General features: G+C 37.0%; 1 protein-coding gene across 5 annotated transcripts in view; it reads left to right on the forward strand.

The window, feature by feature from the left end:
- The window catches only part of STK39 (serine/threonine kinase 39), a 90,973-nt gene extending 69,574 nt beyond the window's left edge, over nt 1–21,399 (forward strand). For 4 of the 5 annotated variants that reach the window (XM_032114427.1, XM_032114425.1, XM_032114429.1 and 1 more), the window contains 4 exons: nt 815–867; nt 2,713–2,781; nt 15,791–15,855; nt 19,893–21,399. In XM_032114427.1, coding sequence (XP_031970318.1) covers nt 815–867; nt 2,713–2,781; nt 15,791–15,855; nt 19,893–19,967 — 262 coding nt within the window. In that variant the 3' untranslated portion in view covers nt 19,968–21,399. The remainder of the gene's footprint in view (nt 1–814; nt 868–2,712; nt 2,782–15,790; nt 15,856–19,892) is intronic. The other variant, XM_032114426.1, reaches the window with a different exon arrangement.
- Nucleotides 21,400–24,673: the final 3,274 nt, after the last annotated feature.

The raw sequence follows: 24,673 nt of genomic DNA on the forward strand, positions 1-24,673 counted from the left end.
TGCTCTCTCGTGCTGGTTACACATAACAAAGCCTCTCCAGGCCTCCTCTCCGAGGACACTCAGACCATCCTAGGCCCCAAAAGTATAAACCAAAAGCCTCTAAAGGGGGGGCAAGCTTGGGGAAATTACATCATTAATTGAAGCTTTACTTGGAGAATTAACCCTGCTATGCAAATGAACCAAACATAAAAGTGTGAAGAACTCATGACCTGCGGTCCATCTTGGGGTCCATCCTGGCAGTAGCCTCTGGACTCCCCAGGGTGAACCTTTGAAGGCCCTTCAAATAAATACCTGCCTTTATTCCCTTATTTTTGTCTAGTCTCTGTTTTTAGGTGGCCACTTCAGGCATCAACTGTGCATCACCGCTGCTTTTCAGCAGCTAACATTTGCTGGATACTTTGTCTCTTAAACATCTTTGTATAAATGTTAGCTCAGATAGGGAGCTTTAAGTCCAAGTGAATCTTCTGTTGCTCTTGGAGGAAAAGGTACACATGACTCAAACTGTGTTGAACTATTACAGTCAATAGGCAGAGTGTCTTTTGAAGATGAAACTATCAGAGGACTTAATTTTTTCCTTTATGTTACCGTACGCATTTTCAACTCAAGCATATTTTTCTGCTAGTTTCCCCAAAATACTGCCATGAAAATGCAATGCAGTCTTTCCAGTCTGGGTGCTTTGGGAGAGCAGTATTTTCAAGGAAATACGCGCTACAAAAATGTGGTTTTCAATGCCAGATGTATTCTTTGGATGTAGGAACTGAATAGTTGTTCTGTTCTTCATTACATTTTAATGTATGCACTGACTGTTTTTCAGGAACTCCAGGAAAGAACTTAATGACATACGGTTTGAGTTTACTCCAGGCAGAGGTAAGGCTCCTGTAACTGAATTATTCTCTTACTGCTTAAAAAGGTATTTCAGAAATGGATTACTGCTTATGGTTAATGCAGACTGCCTCTCTGGAATGTTTCCTACTGTGCAGAGCTTTATATTGAACCTCAGTGGAGTAAGAATTGCAAATGCATGTAAATTCTAGTGACAAGGTTGCATAATACATACATTAGAAGACTTTATTCACAGTATACTTTTATCGATTTCATGTCTTATTGAAATGATCTATATGGTATATAAGATCTTGCCTAGAAATATTTCCATTTTCACATTTGGAAAACATCGTAGGAAATAGAATACAGTAGCCATAAAGGTGTGTGTGGTGATGGTGGTAATATTTTAGTTGCTTTCCCTTTTATAATAAAAGAAGGTCTATTAACGAATATAAAATGCACACCATTTCTCAAATGCTGTCTTCAACTGAAAGTTGAGCTGTATCTCTAGCTTTAGTATTATCACCAGAAAGAAATTCTGGTACTGAAATTTTAAACTCTACTGCATACTTGTAGAACTGTAGGCTTTCCAGTGCTAAGAGTTGTAAGGACTTGTACAGTTGCCTTTGTTTGAAGAAAACCAAGTATTACTGGGATAAAATGCACAGAAGGCTAATATTTTGAGTAATAAGCTATCGTCCTTGGTAAATTGCAGCCCTTTGAACTATGAACCTATTTCATATTCTTTAGAAGTCAGTATTCACTTTATTTAGAATAGTCTTCAAAGAGCTTTCACCTAAAAATAAATCCAGATTGGAAGAGGTATTTCTTTCACAGTAAATCATAGTATCTTTGATGTGCAGTAGTTCTGTGCATGGATATATTCTGTGTCATCTACCTGCCCTTCTCGTTGATTTTGGCAATGAGTAATAACAAAAGAGGCCTGTTACTTAACTGGGAGCAGAACATCTTGGTTTGCCAAAAGAGTTGGTTGGGAAGCAGTTACATAAGCCATTTGAGTATTCTTACTTGCTCAAACAATAAGAGGATGTACCAGGACTGTTCTGTAGTCAGTCACTGAGGCAGCCAGAAGGCAGCTGTGTTTCTCACCTCCGGAAACCACATCTGGCTCAGCTACCTTGCTTTTCACCTCTGTGTTTCTTGAGGAAATGATGCAGCTTCATGTAACTGCCTCAAAGCATGAGCTCCGTTAGGATGTTTGGTGTTGGGGCCACATTACAGTTGAGACCTAGATAGAATTTAGGCTTGTTCCTACCTACTTACATCTAAGCCTTCTAAGGTCTTTATCCAGGGAAAGTACTAGTCACAGGGACTTAGGAATTAACCCACTCAGGTACAGCAGTTAGTAGAAAATCAGTCCAAAGCTTTGAATTTCCTGAGTCATAATACTTAAAAGCTATTTAAAACCTAGATCTCAAAATAATGACTGTTCATATAACTCCTTTACCCCACTTGTAACAAACAAGAAAGCATATTCAGCATGTCTCTGTCTAGATATGCAGAACAATGGAGGGCATAAAGAAAACAGTGAAAACCACACTAAAGCTTTATTTATTTTCTTGGTTGTGAAAATACTGAACTTGTAAAATGTGTACAAGTATGCAGCTAGATAACAGAGGAGAAATGCTGGTGGCCAGGAGAGGTCTGTAGGGGATTTGCAATGAATCAAGTCATTACCTTGTGCGATTTGCTGTGCAGACGCTGATAAGATAATTATCTTTTTTCCTCCTAATTAAAGGAATTAAATCCTGCCTCCATGGGTGTTTTGGATGGAATTAAAATACATTTTTTGATAAATTGCATTGGATGACTGATACTTCTTGTTGTTTTTGTGGGCTCTTACACTTATTCCTTTCACCTTTTGGACAGACACAGCAGATGGCGTTTCTCAGGAACTGTTCTCTGCAGGCCTGGTTGATGGCCATGATGTAGTTATAGGTAAATTACATTTTTGTTTGCAATTATGCTCTTGTGACAAGTTTGTGTTAAATGGATGTGAAAAAAATGTTTTCTCTGATAGTGGTTTTCAGAAAATCTTTTTTGTTCTAATTTTGCTTTCATGTATGCATAGTTCAATCAACAAGGCAATTTTGATACCAGTCCAAGGATTGCTTTAGGAAGTCAGATCTCTTCAGTGGTTTGAGAGGGGTAATATAAAATAGTTGTCCTGAAGGATTGTTGAAATTCTATGATTGATCATTTTTGTGACAGCTTCATTTTTTTGTTCAATAATAAAATGATTTGTCAGTAGGATTTTGCAAAGTCTGCTTTGGCAGCTCTGAAGTTAGTAAGTCTTCTGTTTGGGTTCATAGGAGGAGGAGCAAGACTGTTCAGGACCTATGGAAATTGCACCTAGTGTTGTTATTTCTGTGTTAAAAAAAAATAAGTGCAATCAGAAATGTTTTCTGGTAGCTGAAAAATACTTCTTTATTTTTCTTTTCCATGCTTAGTAATGTTTTATTATTTTCTTTTACTTGAAATTCAGTGCCTCATAAGGATGATTAATTTGGAGGTGCTTATTTCTCTGTACCGTCTTCCTTTCTTCTGGATGCTCAAGACCAGTAGATGTATAGTCACCAAAATCAGAGGGGGATAATATATGCTAGGTGAGGGAGTACTGAATTGAGAAATACAAGCAAGTCAGTTTTTGTGTTGTGGCAAAAAAATTCTTACCAGTACGTTAAGATTTCCTTACTAAACTCCTCAGTGGTATGGAGAGTGTTTTACAACTCCGGAAGTTCATGACTTGCCTGGAAGATTATCTAAAATACACTCTCTCTGCATTTGTAGTTATACTCCTTCTGAGAGAAGCCAGTACTTTTTGCTTTTGGATGATCAGAATCCAGATAGATTCTAGCTGATCTAAGAAATAAAATTCCTATCTAATCTTTTACCTTTATTTCTAAAGAAAAAGTATTTTAGGGAGGCTTGCAGATGGTACAGGCTGTAGGCACTCTCAAAGTCACTTCTGCTGCACTGTTATTTTAAGGGTTCAGGCAGAGCAGTTGCTTGGCCTTAGTTTGTTCTTTAAACATCCAGTATGAAAAATGTCATTACCACACCGCTGAAAATATTTTTGGTAGAATTTTCACTTAGGAAAAAAAAAAAAAATTCTGGCTAACAAAAGAATTGTTATTTGTTGGCTATCCCACCTGCCTGGGCAGTCAGGTGGCATTCTGAGTCAGAGCTGGTGACTTGCTACAGTGCAAGTCCTCCTGGGACCCAGTGAGAAATCTTTTCCTTTCTTCATTTTCCCTTTGCTACAAAGTTCTCTTTCAATGCAACGTGGCAGTACTTCTGTGGAAATGGCAGCGTGAATGGGATTTCTTATCATATTGCAGGGTGCATGATGGGAGAAAGGCAAATGAAAATAGATGTCCTTCATGTGACAAAGTCCCATCCCATAGTGATAGGACTTTGGCCCTTGAAGAAGCACAAATATTTAAACAAGCTTTTCCCTAGCAGGCTTGGTTAGAGACACTGTCCAGTTAGTGATAAAAGTTTACTTTCTTGCTTAGTCCCTGTTTTGAATTGCATCAGACTTTGATTTTTAGGATTATGATGGTTCCTTCTGTACTTTCATGTTTTATTTTTTTATTGTGGTACTAGAAAGTATAAGGAAATAAAATTTCTTGTATATAATGAAATGAATCAACTTATATTTAATTTCACTAATTTATATTTAGTTTATATTAATCTTTTTTTAGTTTCTATGGTGGGATTTTTATGATGTAGCTTACCTCAAGCTCCACAGGCACAAATTCTTGAATGAATTTGTATTATAATCTTGTGTCTGCTTCACCTGTGAGGTTTTCAAGTATGTTTGGACATTGTTACCTTCCTAGAAAATTACTTAAAATTTCATATTTTATTGAAAGAAGAGTTCTGCAAAGTGTGATTTTGCTTTTAATTAAGTAAAAAATTAAAGTTGTATTTTGTTAGAATATTTCACTGTAACAGTGCAATCTTAAGAAGTGTTTCAGTTTAAAGCCAGAGGTCATATAAGAGAGCAGATGGTGCTTAAAATGCAAATCTGCTTACAAAACTAATTTTCTGTGTAAAATTATGTTAGCACCTCGTTCACCCAAAATGATAAGGTTTAAAATCTTCCTATATAGGATGAAGGGAATAGTATAGAAGAACTTGGTTAACCTTCTTCACCAGAAGAACTGATTCCATTAGTTTCCAGATTGAAAGCAGATGATAAATTACCTTTCATTTTTCAGCTGATTCAGGCAGAAATTCAGCCTCTGTAACCTGAATGAAAACAAAGTTCTGAGACTGTCTCATAAAAGTTGTTCCTGTAGATTCTTTTCATGGATGTTGAAACATGTAGAGACTCAGACAAAAGAGGAAGGTGAAAATACCTATTTTTGTTGAACTCAACAATTTGTCAGCATAATAGCTGATCTTCTGAAAGGATACTTAAATAGGGGTCAGCAAAAGCTGTTGGGAAAGTATGGCCATGGCATATGTGAGCTGAAATTGTTAGTGTATAGAATTTAACAACTGACATGTAAAGTTCTATAGAATTCACTGCTAAGCATCAACATGCTTCACCTTTTGAGTGTTGCTGGATTTGCTTCACTTAACACAGGCTTCCCAGGAAGATTTCCTTTCTGATGTACTTTAAGTTCAGCTACCTGTTCTGCAGAGAAGCAAAAATCCCAGCTTGCATGTTTAGTTTTGGTCTGATTGGCTGGTTTCTTTTCCTTTAGCATTGTTTCACAGAAGGTCCACGGATCAAGGGAATCAGCACAGAGCATTTGTTTAAAAGCAGACTAGAGTTTGTGTTTGCAGAGGGGAATAAGCCTTGGAGACAGTGGTGTCTTGCTGATGAGGTATTTTTATGCAGTACTGAAATATCTATATTAAATCAGATCCGGAATATTTTCAAAATTCACTTTGAGATAATGTGTCTCTGTGTGTATGCAATATGTGTATATTATCTGGTAAACATTCATTGGGTAATGCTTCATTATATTTTTGATACCATAAGGAAAACTCATATCAGCAGTCAATTCTGTTGAAAATCACATAGTTACAGTCCTACTCCACTGGTATATATAATGTGCATATAATTACAATGAAGCCTTAGACTACAGTTAATTTTCTGGAGTCCTTGCTTAAATTTCAGAACCTGAAGGTGTATTTACAATTATTAAATTGCAGTATATATAAAACCACCACCCTCCTCCCTTCCTGAATACTGCTTAAATAAAACCCTTGATATCCATGCCATCAAGAAATGTGCATTTGCCCTCTACTATATTAATGTAGCTTTTAAAAGATGTTTTTGTCAAGGAAGTATCTCTGAAAATGTTGAGCATCATGGAAGATGTACCTTCACTTTTAAATACATCTGACATTAACTTCTGCTAAAAGTCTTTGATGTTGGAGATACCCACTTAGTAACCAGAGGAAATGCTTCCTGCTGAAAGGCCTAATGTGTTTAGAAGAACCAGCTGAAAACCCAATAGACTGTATTTTGTAGTGAGGTTATATTTTAAACGTATCAAGCTTTTTCATCAACATCTTGAATATTTTCTTAGAAGTGTGAATACAGTAGATGTCATAATAGTTTGATAGAGTTTACTTTGGTAAGTAAACAGAACTTAAATTGGCATCTAGAATTACAAAGAAAGCCCAACATGGCTGTGGATAAGTTATTGACCACGAGTTCAGAGAACATGCATCTGACCAAATCCAGAATAGCATTATTTCAAGGGTTGTTAAACAGTAAGTAATATATATAAAACATAATATAGCAGTAATATATAGTTACCAATTAATCACAGTATTAAAGCATTTGAAAGCATTAAAGCATTGAAACAGCTGACTGTCTTAACAGTATGATGCTGTACCAGTGAAAAAGCACAAGCCCAGTTTGTTAGTACAGTTGCCTTATAGTGGCACTGATAATCTACATTCCTAGAAAAGCCATGGACTTACACAGTAAATATCCTTTGCTTTCCTAGGTTCTGCTCTGCATCTGCTGATACCTAGTTTTACTTTGGCTTGTTAGATTAGTCATCTGAAACTGAGTGAAGTGATGGCTTTTGTTCAACTAATTCCAACTCATCTTACTGTAATTAGTAAATGGGATAGAGCTGCATGAGTGGAAAACACTGCATATATTTATGTGCTCAAAGAGCAGTATGGGTGGGTAACTGGAATAGCACTACCATTTGAAGGCACCTTAGGTTTGTCATTTAATATCAGTAATATTTTGAGGTGCACTGATTTTTGTAATATTTAGGAAATTTTTTAGAAGTTTTGGGGTTTTTTTGTGTGGCTCAAATGGAGTGAAATAACTGAATTTTTAGTTAAGTGTATCACATTTTTATTTATTCCAAAGCTCAATGTACCCATAAACTTTGTAATGAGAAAATTCTTACCAATTAATTTCAACTAAATTAGATAGACAAAATACTTTGTGTTTAATTTTAGTATATTATCCAGAAAGAAAACATACAGATTTAATGAAAACCTGACTCTGTTTTAAGGCGTTTTGTAGAAACTTACGTGCCTTCAACATGTGTACATAACTCAGTATCTCTTTAGAAAGACATGCAAATGCATTGTAAGTGGAAGAATATCTCTAAAATCCCCGGGGTTTAAATAAGGACTTAAATATTTCAACACATCTGGCTCATTTAGAGCTAATGCACTGAAGGGTGACTCATAATGATGAGACTGCCAGGAGCTCTGGAAGCCTGAGCTGCACCTGCAGCTAATGAAGTTTTGTGTCTAATTGCACCTAAGTTATTTTAGACTTTAAGTGTTGGGTGCACTTGAGGAAGTGTATTGTGTGAAGCTGGCAGGTTTCACAGAAGTCAAATTCATCCCACCGTGATGAATTTTCAGTGTGGTGGAAACTTAAAGGTTGAAGGTTAAAAAAAAAATTGTGTTAGGTGAATAATCACTGTTGCTGGGGTTATGGCAGAACTATAAATATGTATACTATAAATTCTCCCAGGTGTGCAAATTATTCTTCACACATACATATATGTGTGTTCGTGTGTCACAGTGAATGTTCCTGTCTGACAGCCATGATAAAGCAAGTAATAATTTTTAGTTATTTTAAAGAAAAAAAAGGTATAATTGGAAAGCACCTTCAAAGAAAGTTCCTTTTTTCAACACACAGTCCACTGCTTCCTACTTAACTGTGTAAATGAGGAATAAATCTGTCTGGTTATTAGTGAGATTAGTTTGTGTTTTGCCTGATACAGTAAGTGATAAACTCTTTGGCTTGGAGTGTGTCTCCTGCCCTTCATAGATCTGAATAAAAGTTTCAAGGATTTCCCTTTCTAGTTAAGAAGAAAACAAAAAAAACCCAGTTGTGAATTTGAACCAGGAATTGCAAAAGCAGCAATATATGTAATGTTCCTGTTTTCAGTAGTAATTTACTTGCTGTTCTTTATTTCCTTGGCATTCACTTCTCTGCCAGTGGTTAGTATGTCAAAATAAGGATTTATTGAGGTTCTTCAAACTAGATGTATTTTATTTCAGAACCTAACTCCATCACATCAGGGAGTCTTTTCTAAATATATTCTCCTTGTTTCAAGTTTCAGATACAAGGTATTGAAGTAGCCTGGCTGCTATTTCATCTTCTTAATAGTTTTGTCAGAACATTATCTATAATTCATAGCTGAACTTGGGACAGGAGGACTTGTGAAGATCTGATAGGGAGAGGAGATTACAAAGTAATAATATGCATAGCAGAATATGACCTGCCTTATTTCTGCATAGACCTATATCTATATATTTCAGATCTAATCCAGTGTGATGAAGATACTTGTTAGAGCTGTCTTCAGTATCTAGATGATTATCAAACTGTTGTCAAAACCTGTGTCTGAAGACCAGCACTTGATTTCTACATTCAGTTACAGGGAAATGATTTTTTCATTTTTGCAAATGAAATACTAATTCTTTTGTATAGAGAATGCAAGAGCACAGTTTACTGTAATATTTCAGGCTTGTTAAATAGCCCTACTAGCAGTGTTGGGCAGCAGGTCTAAATTTTTATTTTAAATGTTCATTTGAGAATAGACTGAGGTTTAGAATGCTCAGGATCATCAAAATGAAGGGGAAATGATGAAATATGTATGTACTCATTCCTCACCTTCCTAAATAATCTATTCCATTAGGCACATGAAGAATCAAGGTCTGAAATAGATAAGTATTTAATTATCTAAATATATTCTATTTATCCTTTTATAATGGATAAGTAGAATATCCTTTTACTTTGTTTACTTATCCTTTTAGTTTGTTTTAAACATGCAGTGGTTTGCCTAAGCATTTTTCACATCCTCTGGGGGAAGAAAAAATCAATTTGAAATATCAACCACTTTTTTTTTTCATAAGTTTCTGGGAAAAGGTACAATTTTCCAGCAGTATTAATATTTTAATTTATCAATAAAACCAATTATAACAGTTTTGGTCTTTTCCTTTTTTTTTCCCCCCTCTTCTCACAGATTGTAGAATGTAAAATGTTACCTTGGGATCAGCTATCCATACTAAGTAATTGAGAATTCAGGAGCTTAATAATGTGGTTTTGGAATTGAAATAGGTAGATTTCCAGCACTAACTTATTTCACCTTCTATTTGGATACAGTACTTCTGTCTCATAAAATACACTGCTTCTGTTGGGTGCAAATTTTTCCATCAGTTACCAGAGAAAAATTACAACTTGTGTATTACTTTATCAGTCCTCAGTTTTCCAGTTTTTGCCTGTGACCCTTGGATATCAATACTCCATATTAATGGGTCTTAATATGAAGATGTTTGACGTCTGCTATTATTTTGTCAAGGTGTTGGGGTCTTTTTTTTTTTCCAGTTTGAGCAAGGCTAAGTATTTAAAGTCTTTATTTGTGATTAGAAGTCGATCAGGAATATGTGACTCTGATGTCTCTGCCATGCTTTTGAATAACCTAGGGTAATGGTTAGTTACTAACGCTTTGGTCCCAACCAAGTCTCTCTTTTTTTTTTTTTTTTTCCTTTTCTAACAAGATAGCCTGGTGCCAAATGCTGGTTAATGTCCTTAATGTCTAAAATGACATGAATGAGCCTAAACCTAGGTTGTCTGTATAGAATAAGGAATTAATACAGTATTGGGGCTCAGAACTCATGAACCACACAGCTCAAGTGGTGTTAATAATTACTTTAAACTGTGGAAGGCGCAGGTTGAAATTGTTCTCTAGAATCCCTGTTCACTAGGATGCTGTAGGAGACCATTTTCAGTCTCTCAGTGTTCCTTTCAATGTAGAACTGCTTTGGTCTTCTGTCATCCTGTACCTGCCCTCTTTAATCTGTTTTCTGATTGTGAGGCTGCAAATTGAGCTGTTGGAAATTATCATAGTATCAAATGTTTAAATGGAGATAATATCCACTGTCTTCTATCTATATCTACTGATTCAGCACCACACTTTGAGAAATCAGACAAATTTGTGAGCCCTAATCTTCCTTTGATAAATTTCTAATGACAGCCTCTTCATGAATAATACATTCCTAAATGTTTTTAATGCTTCTGCCGTATCAGTGTCCAATAGCTTCCTCAGAAGAGAAGCCAGGTTTGCTGTTGATCTTTCTGTTTTCTTTTATTTCTTACTTATCTGAATCATGTCTGGGTCCTTGTAGTTCTCTAGCAATAAACACTTGCTGGTTAGCTACCACAGATCTTCAAATGCTTTAATATTTCTCTTGCTGTTGTTCTCAAACAACATAAACAGAAGGGATTTTTTTACTAGCATCCTGAATGGTTGAACTAATGGAATCACATTACACTTAAGTGACCTTTTTGATCTCTCTTTGAAGAGCCATTTAATCTTTCAGGCAGACAGTTTGTGAGCTATTACATAATAACAAGACAGAGATCTGGAGGAATTGTTACCAAAAGCTCTAAACACTGATTGTTTTCATTGTTTGCATAATATACTATAATCCAATACTAGCTAGGTTTTAAAACTTAGTTTTGACTTGGTTCTGAACTTGCAAATGCATGAAAACCACTATGTAGTATGAAATATAAATGAATGCATAGATTGCAGTGAACCTCTTGCAATATGTGAAATGGCCTCAAGAGCATGCATAATAAATTCAGCCTTTTGGAGGAAAACCCTACCAGTAGCTGAATTTTCAGGAGTGATAATTCCACTGAAAAGTATATCCTGCTACTCAGGCACCCCGCTTCCTAAGACCCATACAGGAGAATACAGCATTAATCCTCAAACCAGAAGACTCCCAAGGCAGTTAATTATGGTGAGCTCTGTGTATCAGATGAAAATGGTAAAATAACTGCCTCCTGTTGGGGAAGAGGTAATATTTGAAACAATCAGCAGGAAAGCCAATAAATCTGTGGAGGTTTGAGCTTGTCTCTAACAGCCATACTGTTGATGAAGTAGGGAGCAGTTGAAGGTAGCTATTTTTTATAGACTGAGTTTTGGACTACATAAAAAATATTTCACTTTTAACTTATTAAAAATATTTTTCATTTTCTCAGAGGTTATAATTTTTCTCCTTTTTTTGGTGACAGTAATTTTGTGCCTGAATAATGCTTCCCTTTCCTCATATCTGAATTTCAGGATTACAATATGCAATAGCTTTGCAAACTACTGAACCTAAGCATGAATTCATGAGCTATTTCTGAGGTTGCCCATCCATTCTTTGCAAAATGGAAAAGCAGATGAATCATTATTCTTTTGAGAGCACCCCAGAAATATCGTCTCAAGCTTTAGATTCTGCTTGTGTCTGTGTTTATGCCAGATGGCTCTGGCTTAGTTGGCTGGGTAGGCATTGTACTGGAAATAGTTTAACTGTATTTCATATAGCTTTATTTACTGTCTCATTAATTTTAACTTTTCCAGAAGTTCTCCTTCTTCAGAAGCCATTAGGGTTAAGTTTCATGCTGTGTTAAGAATTTTAAGTAACCAGAGAGAGAGCTTTGTCACATCACAGGAGCAGAACAGCTATTAGAGACTGCCTGAAGTATGGTTACTCTCTTACATTTGTAAGACCTTAAAGGTGGCCTTTTTCTGTTCTGTTACCTTATATCGATAAGTCATTTAAAAACTGTAATTTATGTGGTTGGCCAAAATTGTCATATAGCAAAGAGTAACTTCTGTTATATACATGCCAAAGCCTCTAGTTATGTGGAGTTTTTTTATTTATTCCATCTGTAATTCGCAGCCTGTGTTGCGTATATTTATATGCTGGGTTTGACCTTTTATCCTATTGCATGTTCTGCAAGTGCAGGCACTTATTTGTCAGAATGGCACAACCATTTGTCAGTGAGCAAAACCTGCAAAAGAACCTGGAATGATTTGTGGTGTGTAGGTTGATTATATGTCCTTCAGAAGCCTTCTGAAGAAAGCGAACAGCACCTCATTTATTGTTGTAAACAACAAAAAGCCCCTTGTGCTAATGCTACCTGCTGCTAACGTTTGAAGAGAGCTTTTGCTTCAAGGCATGATTTGAAGTATATTTACCTGAGGTTACTGCTGGCAAAGATTTTTCCATCACCGCTTAATTTTTTCTTGTTCATGTTTCTTCTTCTGACTTTTATAGGTGCATGGCCATAACATATTGAGAAACATTCTGCAAAATAAAGTTGAGTATAGTATATACAGGTCTTGTAGAAACAGTGAATTCCCAACAGGATTTTAATTATCAATTAGTGCTTCTTGCGGGCGAGCTAATCTATGAATTTCACAAGTACAACATCCAAGACATGACTTCAGAGTACTTCAAAGAAAAATGGCTTTGTCAATAGGAACTGCAGTATACTTAACTTAGAGATAAGGTGTAAAGTAGACTTAGAGACATATATTTTACAATGCTCTTCACGTTTCCAAATAATTTAAGTATCTGTGGAGAAAACAATTCCTGCCTGTCTAGAAAGTCCTAGGGTGAAACTCCTTTTCACTTTAGGGAGAGTGTTACTGTATTAAATTGACTTTGTTCACTGACTTGCAATACAAGAATTGTTGGGACTGCAGGGTGGGGAAAGGTGGTGAGAATGGGATGGTTATTTTCCTCTCTATTGTTTGCAGATGTAATTGGGTTCACCTGCATCTAGAAACTTTAGTCTCATTTGTCTTATTTAAGCCAAATTAGAACTTTGCACATGAACTGTACTAGGGGGGTTAGTGAGTCTTGGCCTAATAAATAATTTTCCCGAATGAAAAGAGCCTAAATCCAGTAGCTGGAGGAGATTTTAATCAATAAAGCCTAATAGTTCCACTTAATTGGGTTTTTTTACTTGCCTGAAGTGACCACTAATTCTGAATTAGGGTTGTATTAAAAGACAAGTGAGTAAATAAAACTGTGTCCCCTGTAGCCTTTTACTGTACACTGTTCTTGGCTTTCTTGAGGAATGATAACCATCCAAAATACCACTAATTTCTATTATACTGTGTAGGTAACAACAACAACAAAGCATTAAATATTTACATATATTGGAAGTTTAATTTTGCTATTTTTACTTGGAAATTTTTAATCTCTTCACTGGTAAAGAATCAATCAGCCTGAAGGGTCAGAGCTTTTCAAGACTTCAGTACGACTTGTGACATCCCTGATGCCACTTACCCCACTGTATGCTAGTTCATTAAAACACTTGCTGATCATGGGCTGCTGTTTGCAAATGCAGTAATAATACCTTTGCCAGTAGCTGCCTTAGGGCGGCTGGAGGGTTTTGCTCTCGGGGGGAATAGCCCAGCAGCACACTGACTTGCCTTAGTTGTTCCACAGCTGTTCAGCATTAAATTAAAAAGGCTGCCCCTCCTGAAGATACACATGCACTTGAAGCTCATATTTTTGTAACATTTTATTTAGGTGAAGTTAGAAATCTTGGGATTTAGGACCCAATGCCTATCTGGTTTTGTAGCACTGTCCTCATTTCAGTGAAGCCAGCTAACACTAGCTAGAGAATTTGTTCTTTTTTTTTTTTTTTTTTAAGATACCTTTTACAGAGATTTGGATAAGCCAGAGCTGAGCTGCTCTTGAGTGCATGATTGTATTTACAGATTTTTAAGACATCAAAAATCGAAGCTATTCTATCCTGGCTTCAGGAGCTATGAGGCTGAATGTTCCTTTTTGCCTACATATGAGGTTCTAAGTGTTAATTGTAATGAAAAGCATTATTTTTAGCATAATTATTTGCATGTATTTTATCAGGTAGGAGGTACTGTAATAAAATTGACTTAAAAGATTGTGGAAGTGAATTGTGTGATTAAAATAAAAACCGTTTGTAATGGCTAGAATGAAGATTATGAAGCTTAAAAATGGAAAGAATTTCTATTATAGTGCCTGTAGTTGAGTTCATTTAACTGTGAAGGTTAATTTTTTTCTTTATAAAAAGTGTTCTCTACAAAATGTACCTTATGTTTGCTTTTAAGTCCCATCTTCAGTTTCAAACACCCTTTCATCTCTGGTTAAGTTTATTACAAGTGTATAAAACATCCTTGATGCTATTTTAGTTGTATAAAGAAAATGAGACCCACAGAAAATTGATTTGCATTTAACAGTGGTAGATTAGCCTAATTGTTTACTTCTCTAAATTCCCTTGCTAGATACTGTACTTCCCCTGTGAGGTGAATTTCTGTTATTACACAGTGGATCGTGCATGATCAGGCACAGTGGGAGTGAAAATGTTGTCATCAGAATGTTAGAAGATGGAGGAAGCAGAAACCTAAGTTTGTAGCAGTAGGACATTGAACATGCAAATGTTTGGTGTGTATCTTCCACCGTATGAACTATGTGGAGAGAGTTATTTATGGGCAGCATCTACTTTCTTGCTGCTCTGCTTTATGGTACTCACCTATTCAGTGTACTAAGAAATGTCTGCTACTTAATACCTGTTCGTTTCCTTTTTATAATCTTGTTTAAACAGCTCTGCCAGGTGTGAAATATTTGTCTCATGCTCATATCCTGTTGATGACATCTTGTGCTCATACATCAGTCTTGAACAAAGGCCCTTTATGATTTGGTCTGAGTTAGTCCAGGATCTATGACTGTGCAAAGCTGGGGAGCCGGTTCCGTAAACATACAAAGCTGAAAGCAGCCATACTTTTTTTTTTTGGTCAAGATTAATGGTAGCAGTATTGTTAAAACAGACCAATTAAAAATGTAACTTAGGTGTTTTGATAGAAAAAGTGTTTATTAATTTCCTGCATTCTCCTCCTCTGTTTTCAAAGAGTAAATTGTTTCCTTCCTGCTATTTCTGTTACAGCATAGAGCTTCCTTTTCTGGATGCTCAGGCTCTGTTCATTCAGTTTTTTCATCAAGTGTTTATTGCTGTTACTTCAGAAATCTTGATCATGTTTGCTAAGAGAGTAGTTTGAAGATCATCTCTTTTTTTATCACACTCATAATTATGTTTTAACTCTTTTTTTTTTTCCTGCTAGTGCGCTGTAACATTTCACCAAGAGTCTGTGTCAGTGTTGATGCCAGCCCAAAAACGGGACAGAAACACATGCATAAAGCCAGTTAGAGGGGACAGTGAGCTCAGCCTCCTGCTAGAAACTTGTGCAGATTGTGACCCTGGCTATAGCAGAAACGTGATATAAATCATGCCAGCCATCACCTTATCCTTGGCTGTGTGATTCTCCCATCTTCCTTGCACTTGCATTTGTGTGATTGTTAACTGTTTATGGAATAGACTCAACTGAAAATTAGTAGGGTTTTTTTCTGTCATTTGGTTTTCAGGCAGATTTTCCCCCTGAATCAGTTCACATAGTCACAAAATATCGGTGACTGCGAAAGAAAGGAAGCAGGATTTATGGCAGCCCAACTTCCCTCTGAAACAGCAGCTAGAGAGTGATTAAATGATTCAAGTGGTAATTTACAGACATGTATGTATGTAGAATTAAGTGGAAGATTCAAGAAAAGGCTTGATGTCAAGTTGAATGCAATTTTTTTGAAATCATATTTTTGTGTCTTTCTTTTACAGTTGCTGCTAACTTACAGAAGATAGTAGATGATCCAAAGGCCTTGAAAACATTGACTTTTAAGTTGGTAGGTAAAAGCATCAATGGAAGAAACAAATAAATTATCACAATATTCACATAGAGTCTGGGTTCTATGTCATTTACAGCTATTTTGTTGAATAAATGTGTTGACAGGTAAGGTGATGGAAACTGCTGTGTATTAGACAAAAAGATTAAACTCTGTTTTGAAAGGACAGCTCCATAACTGCATGGGGAAGGAGGTTCAGTCACATGAGTTCTGAGGCAGTCTGAGGTTTAGGTGAGAAACTGCAGCAAGAAAGCCCCTGGGAAGAATAGCAGAAACAAGTAAAGCAGAGAAAACTGTAATTGCTAGGTTAACACTCCTTCACCCCCACCCCCTTAGCTCTACCCTGGCTGAAGTGTCCTCTGTTAATGGACATATTGTTCCAATCCCATTTTTTACAACCCCTGCCACCATTTTTCTTGCATGCGGGTCACCTTCTCCACTGCTTGCTTCTCCTTAGTTCTTCTTTTCAACCTTCTTTCAGTTGACCATCCCCACCTGCGAGCTGATCTTTCTCCCACTGTATTTCATTACTGTTTTTCCCTCCCCACCTCTTTCTATCTTCTGTATGTATGTCATCAGACCGTGGCTTTGGGCTTGGGACTCTTTACTGTGCTGCATTTTGTGCCCTGGACCACGGGTCCTGAATTTTCATCAACTTTGATTGTAGCATGATAGATTTAATTTAATATTAATAAATTTACATTGCAAAAACTTGAGTCAGAATTGATGTGCTGTTTGTTTTTATTTCTTGCTAAAATGAAGCTGAAAAATTTATATACCTGAAGCTATTGAATTATTAGGTATGCAAATAGCAATTAGTTTTCAGCACCTTTTGCTGAGAGTGACTCAGTCACACATGAGAGACTAGACTGAATGTCTGTTAGATAAGTGGGTCTCTAGAATCACAGCTTTGTTTATAAAAGCAGCTGCTTCAGATGGGCTGTAGAGAGCCATTTTTAGACCTAGTTGATAATGATGTGTTAATTCAGGACTGTTCTTCCCATGTCATTCTTTATACAGATGTGATGAGTTTTAGCTGACTCATTTGAACTCATTTTTCCCCTACAGTCCAGTAGAATCCCCAGAACTTCCACATTCCTTGTGAGAAGTGGTTGGGGTAGGAAAATAAAGACATGTAACTCAAATTCTTTTGTTTCTCTGGCCTTTGTTATAAATATAGCTTAAAGGCTGATGCTTTTCTTATTGCAGCTGATCTGTGCTCTTGCTGCCTTAACATCTGACTTGGCTTTATTGTGTAGTAAATGGCATCTGACCAAGAGCATTTAGATAACAGATACTCCAGAGGCTCTGCAGAAGTCTGGGTTTCTCGATCCCACACTTAAAATAGAGGCTTGTGATTCCACAATGTAATATCCCATAGTATCTGGGTTGTATATGTTGAAAACAAATCCACTTGAAAATTTAGGTTGGGATATTTTTTTCTGTTTTTTGGTGATTCAGTTGGATTTATTGCTGGGGTCCAGTCAATGTAACGTAGTATTTCAGATTCCAGTGAGTGAATGCTGCTATCATCCTGCTCCTTACCATAATCAGAACTAGCAGACAATCCAAAATCAATGTCCCTGCTGTAGGTAAGTTCCACTGGATAGGTAGCAATTCTGGAAGTTAATTTTTAACCTTAGTTTCTTCCTGATACTTTTGACCTAGGTTTCCTGCACTAGTTCTTATTTTATGGGGAAAGACCGTAACAAGAAGTATCCTAATTTATTTTTATCCTTGGATTAATTTGATATATGTTCTGCTTCTGCCTATTTCTGTATTGTGTAGTGAAGTTGCTGAATGAATTGTTGCCTATGAGAACTCTCTTATATCTTGGTATGCAATACTGGGTCTTGTTACTTCTTAGCAAGATCTCATTGAATCTGAGAGCGCTTGTATACGAGTTGATTAAAACACATTTTATTGGTAAATATTTAATGAGGATTAAAGGTCTAAATGTAGCTAATCCTATATCTATTCAGAAAATTCAATTGAAAAGTATTCCCTAGTCTAGGATTAGTTGCTAGTATTTCTGGACATGGAGTCTGGTTAGTATCTCACTGCTTAAAGGCTGCTATTGCTGGTATTTTGCTGCTATATAATATTTCTATTCCCACAGCAAGAACGTTCATATTTGGGGGCGAAAAGGAACAGTTTATATCTTAACTATTTTTGTATTTAATTATTATTGAAATAATAAACAAAATTTTTAAAGTGAGATGCCTGGATGGCAGGGGTTGGATTCCCCCTCTTGCATATTTTTTAAAGAGTGTATCTTTGATCTTACAAAGAGGTCATTCTGCAGAAACATATATAGTGTTAAATATCCCCTAGTTGTCTTGGCTAACACAGAATGAAAACTTCCTGTAGGAGCCAGCTGTCCACACTTTGGGAAGGAGGCTGCTTTAATATACAAATACTCTTGGTAACACTCAAGGAAACACAAAATTATTGCACAGCATAATGTGCATTTTGTGTAAGGACTGCTTATCAAAAAGGGTGGGGAAAAAACCCATTAATGAGAGAGTGTGTTCAGTCTGTACTGAATACTTTTATGTTGCAGTTTGTTTATAGTATTTGTATTTATGCTAAGCACAAAATCTAAGTTAATAGATTCCAGGTGCATTAAATAGATAAAATATAATACTGATAAGGAAGACATTTAAAAATCTATATGCATCGAGATATGTTACTTAGCATGGTTTTGAAGAGATTGATAGCTAGCTAGAGTGTAGAACAGTGTTAGTAGTATTAGCACTTTTTAGCATTAAAGTTTAAGTGCAAAATTCAAACTGCATTTATTTGGTAAATTCCCAATCCAAGAACCATTCAGATATCTGAATAGTTACCAAGAGTGATGATCTCAGACCTTTAACTTGCTACTTCTGTGGAATAAGAGCTGTGAAATACTATCTGAAGAGAGATCTTCTGTTGTCTGTGTCTGCTCAGAGTAAATTTGAAGGACTAGCCTAATGTAATAATTCCACAGGTGTCAACATAGTTTATTTCTTGTCATGAAAATTCAATGGATTATGTCACTTGGTGCACCTTGTATGCACAGTCTGAAAGCTCTTTACCTTATAGTGCATGTTCATGAACCAGTTCTGTTGAAGGGTTCAGCTGCTATTAATGCAAAAAAGGATCAAAAGATTTTTCTAGGGTGAACCAATTGTTCTGTTGGGGATATTTTGTGATACGTGAAAGAATCTGAAGGCATCTGTCATAAGTAAGTAAGTGTTACACACTTCTAATCCAATTATATTAATATTTTGTCTTATCTAACATGCAGATAAAAATGTATAAATACCTTTATTTAAAAGGTAGTCACTTTGTCCTACAGATGCCAATTTTGTGTTTAAAAATCAAAACATAAAAATATTTTGCCTCCAGCATATTTTTTCTAAAACAGACCTAAAGTAATAGTTTAGTCCTGAGCAAAGTGGTTTTATATTCTTACTGTTACATATGAAAAATTAACTGATCACTTGTGCCAGTTTGTATTGTGATAGGCTTTACTGAAGAATCTAAACTGTACGTTACTAGATTGCACTGTCAGGAGGGAGCTGTCCTTTTGCAAATATTAGTATTTACTCTTCATAGACTGCTTCAATTTCTTGTTTAAAAATTCAGCTGGTTGGTATTCCAAACTAACTTGCTGGCTGGACTCATGAGACATTTTCTCTGTACAGCACAGTGGTAAAAAGTGGATTCTGTACATGTATATTAGTTGTTTTTCATGAGTGAAAACCATTTACTCCCATGAAAAAGGAAATTTGGCTCCAGTCTGGAAAGTTTGGCTTAAAGAATTTGGGTATTTCAGTGTCCATTTTCCAGTATTCTTTTCTGTAATTTTTAATATTGACTACAAGAGTTTGCTAAAATTAAGGATGCAACTGGTTGACACTGACAGAGGCTACATGAAGCAGTCTGAAGCTTTCCTTCAACCAAGCTGTTTGCTGACTGGGCGAGATGGGGAAACTTTATATCCTGGTGCTTTGTAGCGTGATAATACTAAACATTTCTGTTTGTACTTGCAGGCCTCTGGCTGTGATGGCACTGAGATTCCCGATGAAGTGAAACTGATTGGTTTTGCTCAGTTAAGTGTCAGCTGATGTCTGTCCCTTGACCCCAAGCCGAATTGTGAGATTGCGAAAACGCCAGCTTAGATGCAAAGGAAAATTAATGCACCACACACTGAGTTCTGCTTCATTATCTAGCAATTCACAAAGTCAGAACAAGCAAAGCCCACAGCTACACCGCTGCTGTTAACTTTCAAAATGCTCCTAAATGTCTCTTAGCAGCTGATTTGGATTCCCCGTAAGTGAAAAGCCTGTGGAAATGCACTCAGGTGGCTGTATTTATTGGTTATAAAAGGAATTTTCTATCAAGCTTACTTCTTTCATAGACTTTGAGTGATACTATTTTACCTGTACTTGTGGTTGATAATACTGCCTCTGTTCTGTTACATTTAGAAATTAACATACATATAAAAGTTTAGAATTATTAGCCAAACTTGAATTCTAGTTTTAAAAATGACTGTGAATTTTATTTTTCATATATTTATGCATTACACATACTAGTAATAAGAAAATTATTTGACTTGATTATGTGCTATTTGCAGTTAAGCTCCCACTATTTTAAAAAGTTTCAGATACGTCTTTGAAGTATTTGGTAACTTCTAGGGGTTTCTTGAAATTATTTGATTTGGCATTAGCAAGCTTTTGTTGGTTGTGTGTAAAAAAAAAAAACAACAGTCCACAAACTGATTGTCAAGGGAGTGGGAGGTGCCTTGCAGATATTAATGTTTTAAGAATGTGCCTGAGGCTGCTTATATAAATAATCTCCATTTTCTAGAAGTACCATACATATGGTACAATATATAAAAATATATCTAGTTACCTGGGCAAGGAGGGGATATACAGTAGCAAAGGTGTTAAGAGTATTTTGACTATGCTTTATTGGGGAGTCTATGAGCTAGAGCTACTGTGAACTGTTGTTGTTAAGGTAGAAAGCCTACTGTGTCCATCTCTGATCTGACTTACCCTTAATGATAGAAACTGGTTTCATACAGGTGAATAAAAACTTGAAGAATGGAACTAAAGCTTTATTTAAAGTTCTGCAAAATACCAAGGTGGAGTGAAAATAATAGGGCTTTGTGCAATGATCAAGTAAAAGTCTGTTACAAAGAAAACACTTTGACCCAAGTAGTCCTCTGCCTAACCTGTGACATAGATGTTACGGAGCTAGGGAACTTTAGAAAGACTTTCACATGTGGAGATGTGTTTCTCAGAGGTTACAATTTAAACTACTTCCTAGTTAATCCTAGATAAGTGGCAGCTCTTTAATGTACTGAAAATGGCAAATATATATTATTAAGAGAAGTTATTTATAATGCCTTGTCATAATCATTGAGGTGTTCTAGAACTATTTGCATACAACTCAATGTAATCCCATCCTATCCTACTGTTTACATGATGATTACTCCAAGATGACTGCAAAGGTTAAAAAAATAAAACTAAAATAAAGATGTATTGCACAAACTGATTTGTATTTTCAATTTCCATGCTCTGAGTGGATTACAGTGTTGTTATTACAAAAGGTTGGTGCCCTTACTTAGTTTGGGAGCAGCAGCTGGGAAGGAGGAGAGGAAATGCTGCTTACTCCCTCGGGGCAGAGGGTTGCTTTGGCTCCTTGCTTTCTAGGGCTTTGCAGAAGCCATTTTTAAGGCTCCCAAGGTGTTACTTCAAGAAATCAATGGTTTTCCCGCGGCCGGCCCTGTGCGCTGCCGGTTTGTGTGGGCAGAGAGCGGGAGGGCCCGGGGTGGGGTCCGCGGCCCAGGTGAGACGCCTTGGGGCTGGTCAGGCCTCTTGGGGCGATTGGTGGCCGCAGAGCTCTTGGTGGGCGAGCCTTGGTACTGGGTTGGGTTTTGGCAGCCGTGCGGCTGGCGAACAACAGCGGTAAGTGAACTTTTCCCCAGGGGCCTGGGCACCGTGTCTCCGGGCACCGTGCTGGCCGTGGCAGGGGGTGCCGGGCGGCGGGCAGGGGCTGGCCCCGGCGGGGGTTCGGCCTCTGGGCAGCCTCGGCTGTGCAGGCTCGGGGCGGGCTGCAAGCTGGCAACTGGTCATTCACCTTCGTGTGGGAGTGTGAGGAAATAAAAAAGGTACCTTAAACGTGCACCTCCCAGTGACCCAGGTGATAACCTACAGTGCTGCGATGGAGTGGCTGCTGAGCAGGACCGGGAGGAGTTAAATTCTGAGCCTTGCTATTGGATTATTTTTATATGTTTTAATGTACATTTCTGTAAGTATTGCACCGTTATTTACTAATCCACCTGCAAAATAGTTAGCTGGAGCAATACTTTTTCTGGCAAAGAAGTGAATGAAAAGGGAAGCTTTTTGTTTTCACTGATCTAGAAAAAGAAGTGGAATATATATAGAACGTGTGTTTGGATGAAAATCACGTTGGACTCGCTATACATCTCCCCAGAAGCTGGGGAAAAAGTGTTGGGGTATGAGTAGCAACTGTCAAGAGTGCTCATCTGCTGTGCTGGTTGGGGCTGCAGGAGGTATCTAAATAAAGAATGTAATGCTTTAACTGATGCAGTCAGCAGTATTGTACCAAGATAAAGTGGTAACAGTTGTTGCTCACTTGTGGTCTGATGCAGAAACACGGTGATGCTTTCTGTGATTCAGTGAGGCAGCAAATTTTTGTGGCGCTGTTACTTACCACAGCTGTGTTGGGTTTTAAAACTTTTTTCTTGTTGTTCTTACTGCTAAGATATTGTGGATAAATGCAATGTGAGCAAAATTAATTTTTTAAAAGGTAGAAAGAAAGGGTAATTAAAGCTTTAGTGTGTTAAAATGAAGTTTATAAGTAGGTTATACTCTCAGTACATACAGGTTAAAAAAAGGTGAAAATATATAGTAGATTGCAGTAGAAAACAGTGAGCAAGCTATGATAGAAGTAAATGCCAAATGTAATAGTTTGCTTCCTTTATATTATATACACATCCTCTGTTGAATAATAAGGGAGAAATCTAGCAGCTATTCATGTGTTCACATTTATGTGAACAGTGTTAAGGAGCTGGGTAAAGTTCTTATATGTGTGACATGACTTGATCCAAAATAGTTGTGGTGCTGATGTAGCTAGCTACAGCACCTGCCTTGTTTGAAAGAAAAGGTCTCGAATTAGTGAGGTGAAGCTGGAACAGGTGAGCTACCATATAGCTGTCTCTAACGCCAGGAAAATAGGGCTTAATTAGATGCTGCTAAAAATAAAATCATCTGTATGATGATTATATGCCAGTGCCTGCATCTGGGCACTTGCAGGCTCTGTGGGCTGATTAATCTCAGTGTCCATGGAGCCAGCCATGCCAGCTTGCTGTGCTTTAGCTTGCTGAAAGTAGCTCTGTGGACTGAGATGAAAGTCAGTCAAAACACAGTTCTGCATTTATTAGTTTCAAAGTGTTAGGATGAATATAAACATAGAATTTAGCTCAGCACAGAACCAGGTCTGGAGACTAACTGCATGTGTAAAGGAGTGGGAGAGAAGGGACATTTCCAGCCTTTTATCTCGTGGGACTCCAGCGTGGGCGTTAGGCCAGGAAAGCTGTTTCCTATGCTGGCAACATATGCTTTTTGTGCCAAGAGAACAGGAGCACACATCTCTTTCTTCTGACAAGTGCTGACCTCAGATATTCCCATCAACATGTACAGAGTTGTGCATTCAAACTGCAGTTCAGCTAGCTAGGTAAGTATCTTTGTTTTCTAAAATGTTATCTATGTACTATCACAATTTCCTCTATTGCCCTAGAACACACTTTGTGAGTGGGAGTGGAAGGGGGGGAGCAGGGAAATAAGTCAGGAAACATAATTGAATTTTCTCTCGCCTGTGTTCTCTCCTGACGTGAAAGATGTGTGCCTTTTCACATAGCTTGGTCCAATGTCATATCTCCAATTTTGGAGCTTTGAGAGCAGTGCTATGAAATTTGATTGTGAGGCATCCCTTCAAAATGTTTTTAAACACTGTTATTTCTCTTAGAGGGAATGCTGTGTGCCTCCCCCTCATGCTTTTCGTTAATCAGAGATTTGTTTTCCTTTTCACAACCTACCTCTGCATAATGATGTTGGATGGTGAGATTGGCCTGTGCCTGAAATCAATTAGCTCTGATGAGTAATCTGACACAGACCTAAAACACTGCTAATTGAGTGCATTGAAAATGCTGATTTCTGTTTAGCAGGGAGCAGAGGATGTTGTCGCCTGTTCCCACCTTATCCTCCCTCATTTTATCAAAGCAGCAAAAAAAAAAAAAAAAGAGAGACCTTGTTGATAAGAAATAGCAGTTGGTCTATTTTTTTCTCTGAATCAATTGTGATAGAACTTCATTCATCAATTGTTTTTGGTTTTTCTGCTGCATCAAGTGGGCAGCCTTTCTGCTCTCTTGCAATGTACTCATGCATGTGCATGCACAAAGAATGCTAATTATTTTAAAATGAGAAGTTGGAAAAGCATCAGGAGCCTACATCTTTGAGTTCCTTGTGCATGAGCTCTGCTAATGAACAGCTAGGTTTACTCAAACCACGAAAACTCCAACAAAGTCTGGTTTCCTTGCATTTATTGCACAGTGGCCCAGCTGATGAAATATCCAGGCACGTTAGTTGAGCATTGTGACATTTTAGTTATTAATTTTCCCTCAATGACTAAGAGTAACATTGCAGTGTACATAAAAATGTGGTTTTATAGCCGTTTTATGATTTAGATTGATGCTTATCAAGCTGCTTTCATAGTTGTGTTCATCTGAGACGTTGAATCAAACTCA

The sequence above is a fragment of the Corvus moneduloides genome, chromosome 7, assembly GCF_009650955.1.
Source record: "Corvus moneduloides isolate bCorMon1 chromosome 7, bCorMon1.pri, whole genome shotgun sequence".
Taxonomy (NCBI): Eukaryota; Metazoa; Chordata; class Aves; order Passeriformes; family Corvidae; genus Corvus; species Corvus moneduloides.